Source organism: Lepidochelys kempii, chromosome 9, assembly GCF_965140265.1.
Source record: "Lepidochelys kempii isolate rLepKem1 chromosome 9, rLepKem1.hap2, whole genome shotgun sequence".
Lineage (NCBI taxonomy): Eukaryota > Metazoa > Chordata > Testudines > Cheloniidae > Lepidochelys > Lepidochelys kempii.
The window spans coordinates 36,909,650-36,915,649 of record NC_133264.1 but is presented as its reverse complement, the minus strand read 5'-3'; the positions used below and the strand labels follow the sequence as shown (position 1 = coordinate 36,915,649).

Below are 6,000 nucleotides of genomic sequence, written 5' to 3'. Positions count from 1 at the left end.
ATTGAGAACAGCTGGGGATCTGTCTTACACAGGCAGCAATATATGGGCGGAGCTGGATAAAAGGAGGATTGAGAGGCAGGCTATTTTTCTTTTCATTGCATTTGTAGGTTTAGTTGAGATTCTTGATATTATTATTTCAATGCTTCTCTTCCTTTCCCCTCCTCTCCCCCCGCCCTTCCCCAATTTAATCATAAGGGCCAGATATTTTAGCTCTGACTTCCAGTTTTGCACATGCTTTTTGATACACAGTCACCCATAAACTGGGAAGTTTCATGAACAGATACCAATCTGCATGCACAAGCATGGGTACATTTGTCAAATAAATACTCATAACCATATAGTCATTCTATCTGTGCAGTCACAGGCACATAAAAGCCACCAGAAGGCTAGGTATGTACAATTGCCCCTTAATATATGCTCTGTTAGATTAAACAAATAGTGTGCAAATATAAAGCTAGGTGGATGTGCAGTTCTTCATAATTTGCTTTTATTGGACTCATATTTGAAACCCAGCTGGATGTATCTTTCCATTTTAGCTAAATACCAAAACATTTTGATTTGCAAAATTATATTAATAGCTACTGCAAGAAGCTAGGCAAACAGTGATGGATGACAGTTTTAGTTCCCTGTCCTTTATTCCCCCTTAGAAGAAGTGCGTATGGAACAGCAGTGAATACTGTGCATCGCATTTTAGAGAGCTGATCCTATTACTTTGTGGCTGTGTTGCAGTTGCAGCCTCTCTTGAGATCTGCCAGGGGAGCTGAGATTTATCAGGAAAGCGATCGTGCCGAACATCCAGCAGCTTGCAGTCAACTTGTTTACCATATTAGCTGCTGTCCAGTACTTCTGGATTAGGAGACCTTGAATGCTGCCACTGTTCATCACATACGAGAAGACGACGTGTGTGAAACAAGATGCTTCTGTGATTTTGCATTTGTCTGCAGGGAACATCTATGTTTCTATTAAAAACATTGAAGGACAGATTTAAAAAAACAGATTGTGCCTGCAGCAATTTTATACTAGATTGATTCTAACAAGCTACTGGTGTTTAATTATTAAGGTGTTGAGGGTGACTCATGCAAGCAGAGTTCTCTTAACTAATACTTCCAAAAAAGACTAGTGCAGGGCAAGAGCCTATTGTCTATTCTCTGATGCCTTTGACAGAGGAGCTGTTTACATTCCTATCTATGCAGCAATACTCCCCTGCTTGTGAGCAAGTCAACAGCCCCAAGATATTAAAGTGGAAAGAAGTTTGTGCATTTCATTCTTCATCTTGCAGTTTGCTGCAGGCACATGGAGTGTCAGTTGGGTTCTATGTGGTCAAGCTGCTGTGAGTTATAGCAGGGAGGCAGATATTAGGAGGAATTAATTGATGCCTAGAAGGAGAGCTGTAAAATGCAGAAGCTCTTTCACACGTTAAAGGAACAGTAGCAATTTGAAATCTAGTCAATTTCTAAAAGTGAATTAACTGTAGCATCCGGTGCTGTATCTGCCCCTGAATTCCCCTATTAGTTTTTGAGGTTTTACCACCACCACCTGTTTAGAATACATTTTTTCCTTTCACCATTACTGTGCAACAGAATCACACAGTGGAAACTGACTAGAATGAAACAAATGTTACATCGTGGTGAATTCACAGAGTAACCAAACTGGAAAGATAAAGAATTGTTTTCCCCTAATAGCTTTAAATTCGAGCAATACTAAGTAGCAAAATTTCAGACAGAAGAGGGGCAGCATGAATTTTTAAATACACACACACACACACACACACACACACAGGACCCCCCTGCCCCCATGAGTCACTGAGCATCTGGCAACTTGAAACAACACCAACTGGAGTTGTATAGCCCAGCAGCTCTCAGGATTAGTCCCAAGTTTAAGGGGATAGTTTCCTTTTACTACAGGCTGGAGTAGTCTCTGGAATGTCCATATCCCACCTGTGAGAATGTTGTGTTATTATTATTGTTATTCAAGAAAGTGGTATTTTAAGTGTCTCCTTCCGCCTCATACTTGACAAGGAGTTAAGACAGTCATCCACTATGTCAGGAACTTGCCATATTTAGCTTTGGGCCTGAGTGACTTTAGTTGGCCCAATGTTTAATGAAAGTTAGCATTGCTAAGAGAAGTTTGAATCAGCTTTTAGGTGTGTAGGCAAAAGATGATTAGAACAGTCACTCACTTGCCCTTCACTCTGCCCCCACTTCTTAGACTACTTTTCCAATGTCAGGTTTCAGAGTAACAGCCGTGTTAGTCTGTATTCGCAAAAAGAAAAGGAGTACTTGTGGCACCTTAGAGACTAACCAATTTATTAGAGCATAAGTGAGCTGTAGCTCACGAAAGCTTATGCTCTAATAAATTGGTTAGTCTCTAAGGTGCCACAAGTACTCCTTTTCTTTTTCCAGTGTCATAATTAATTAATTGCCATGAGAATGTATAAAAGTGAATGAGTGATGATGCTGATTGGGTAATTATATTGAAACAATCAATACACTCATGTCTGGGATCTAAGCAGAAGTTTGCCTACCAGGTCCTTATGTTACCTTTTTGCATCTGATTTTTGAGACACATCTGTTTTAATAGCAAGGACTCAGTTTATGACACGTATGTACCAAACTGGAATCTTCAGTGTGAATCTCAGACTGTGAGGTCATTAATCCATAATGAGCTATCGCCAACATGCTGGAACCCCTAACTGGGCTCAGTAGAGGAGTCCCTGATTCCTACAAAAGATGCCAACCATGCAGAGTAGGGGAAGGGGTCTTTCTCTCGCAACGAATACCTGAAATTGTATCCTGCTCTCCTCTTCCTTGGACTGGCCACCCACAGGGAGAAAGTTGAAGGACTCTGACCATCAGCTGAGACAAGCCTGAAATGCAACTAAGACAGAGGACAGATCAAGCCCACTGCATGCAAAAGCACAAGCTACATCTTATAATTGATGAAGATACTGGTAACCATTTACTTGTTCCAAGAGCCAAGACCAGCCACGTGAACTATAGATTTTTAGACAGTGTGAACATCCTGTAGGATAACTCAAGGATGCTTGAATCATGCCAATGCCCACAATTGTAAGAGTGTGTGTGTGTGTGTGTGTCTGTTACTTACTGTTCCACAATTTAGACACTAACCCCTAAATCTGTTGTTAAAACAGTATAAGATCTTTGGACCAGGGTTGCTCTAGAGCTGCTAGAAGTCTGGGATTTTAGAAATCATTCTGACAGGTTTCAGAGTAACAGCCGTGTTAGTCTGTATTCGCAAAAAGAAAAGGAGTACTTGTGGCACCTTAGAGACTAACCAATTTATTTGAGCATAAGCTTTCGTGAGCTACAGCTCACTTCATCGAATGCATACTAATGTAGCTCACGAAAGCTTATGCTCAAATAAATTGGTTAGTCTCTAAGGTGCCACAAGTACTCCTTTTCTTTTTGAGAAATCATTATGTGTCTGTGCTAATCTGCCAGAAGGATACAGGCATTGTGTTAAAGTGGGGAGGGAAATATATGAAACAAATCAAGCTTAATGTAATCTTTGCAAACAGTGAAGCGTAACAGGGGAAAAACAGCCAAAGAGGAAGATACCAAGAAATTATTTGGAGCGATGTACTTCCTTAAAACTAAAGCAAGTAACAGCTTTGGCTGCTGACAAACACTGAACTAAATAGCGTACATGAAAGGAAACAGATTCTCCCCTTCTCCTTATTGTAAGTTGTTAAAATAATAGTTTTGTTTAATTTACTCATTGTTTGATCCCGTTATTAAGTACAGTAATTGGTGAACCCGATAAATCGAATCATTGGACCTACTGACTGTCTCAATATAACCTCAGTTTGACCAGTGTATTGTAATTTAAGTTAGGAAAACTAGACTTGAACTTACCTAATGACGTTTTACTTAAGACTTTTTATATAACTCCTTGCTTAAATCTTTTAATAAAAATGTAAGAGTTACTACAAACTGGTTTATTTCTCAAAATTTTAACTCAGACAAAGTAACCTATGTAGGAGAAAAAGCTAAAATAGTTAAAAATCATTCCTGAGTCCATCCTCTATTTTAATTACGTAAAATAACACCTTATGATTCCTACAGTTGAGCATGCATAAAAATCAGATCTGGTAACCATCTTTATTATGCTAATAGTAGCTCCTTCATTTTTAATTGTTACTTTTATGCATAAAGGTGTCGAGATGTGTTCTATACAATTACTGTGTGACATCTGGGAAAGGGTTAATCCGCTCTTGGTGGTTGCTAGGCAATAGAGGTCTGCTCATGTGGTATGTTCTGCCAATGAGAGGCTATTCTGGTGATGTAATGTTCCTATCGCTTACGGGGAGAGTTTTATGAAAAAACTCGTTCTGCCATGGAATTAGATTTCCAGCCTGTTCATGTAGTTATGTTTAGCTACTAAAAGCCGTTATTTTTTAATTGCCTTTGAAACTGTTGAACATTCGACTCAAAAATGACCAAAATCTATTTAAGTCATATTATTATGTTTGAAAAAAATGACAGAGAGCACCCCCAATAACCATTTTTGGACAACTAAAAGGATTTCAGCGACATCTAGAATTTCGTTATTAATGCACCTTGAGTTATGACTCTCAAAATAATAATAGTAGAGATGGACCAAAGCAAATCCCCAGATACGAACCTCTCAAACCTTTGGAAATGAACCTTTGGATCTGGATTCAAACTTAATAGCTGGCCCTCCCCTCCCTGGGAATAGGGCATATAATCACTTATTTTATAGATGCCTGAGTAAGGGTGGTCACATCGGGTCAATAATAAGCAGAACCAAAAACCTGGATTTGGACACAGTGTGGGGGGTGCTGCACATCACAAAAGAAACGGAAGTGCCTAGGGTTTTCCCAGCTATAAGGCACCCCTCTCCTCAGAATTCACTATATCTTGTTTATCCACCCAGGAACCAAACGCTACCTTTGTGAGAGAGCAGCCTTACTATTAGGTCTTGATTCATCAATAGCCAATGTTTCTTGCCAAATTCTTATTTCCTCATCTTATTCAGAGAACTATTCATATTCATTTGGAGTGTGTTCTTTGCTTAATGTGAGCATAGGTGCTGGAACTAGGGGTACTGGGGGTGCTGTAGCACCCCCAGCTTGAAGTGGTTTCCATCATGTACAAGGTTTACAGTTTGGTTCAATGGCTCTTAGGACCCCCACTATACATATTGTTCCAGCAACCCTGAATGTGAGTGTCCTCAAATGACAGCTGAAGAATTCCACAATAACTATTCTGGCAAATGCTGGCCAGATCTAGAAAGATGCTGAACACTCACAATACCCTTGACTCAGTATCTCTCATAATTATTTGTTTGCTGTTATTTGCCAGCTAAGATGGCATCAACTTAAGGAAGATCATTTGGCTATCAAGAGGTCTTCCTCCAGCAAAGAATCCTAAAGCAGACTGGGAGCACTGAAGTTCACTGCCTTGAACTTACTGGGACGAAGTACAAGCTTGAGTGAAAGTACGTGATTGCTCTGAGACAAGTCTTTTAATTTGGTTCTTGCGATTTTCATTAAGGGGTAGATAATGCATTTGGTTTTCTTTCAGTCTGTTAATGCTTACCCTTTACTGGACTGGTCTTTACTCTCTGGAGCTTATGATAAGACAAACGAACAAGCCATTTTGGCAACAGTACTGGGATTTACAGTTCTCACAAATTGGTTTGCTCTCAAAAGAGAAAATTAAAATCTTTTAGGAGAAGGTGGCTGTACTGATAAAAGGTCAAGAGAACAGCAACAATAAAGAAGAGATTGTTATATTAAAATAAATGTAAGAAATAATTTGCTAACTGGCCTTTTCTTGATTTTCAAAACAAACCTGGTTTGGTTTAAAACAGTTGGCTCTCCAGCTATTGTTGGGATAGCTTACTCAGCGTGACGTGAAGGAAATAGGATCCTTTGGCCTTTGAAGAGAGGTAGAAGAAGCTTTCAATCTACTGTCAGCTCAATTTCTTGGGCTACAAAATGGATCAGGAAGGCCC

General features: G+C 39.5%; 1 protein-coding gene across 1 annotated transcript in view; it reads right to left on the bottom strand.

Annotated features, from left to right (window-relative positions):
* Positions 1-306: 306 nt before the first annotated feature.
* AP1S3 (adaptor related protein complex 1 subunit sigma 3) overlaps positions 307-6,000 on the bottom strand; it is a 61,428-nt gene continuing 55,734 nt past the window's right edge. Inside the window, exons 5-6 of the mRNA XM_073359934.1 lie at positions 2,780-2,877; positions 307-959 (exon numbers count right to left, since the gene is read on the bottom strand). Of these exons, the coding sequence (XP_073216035.1) occupies positions 827-959; positions 2,780-2,877 (231 nt within the window). The 3' untranslated portion in view covers positions 307-826. The remainder of the gene's footprint in view (positions 960-2,779; positions 2,878-6,000) is intronic.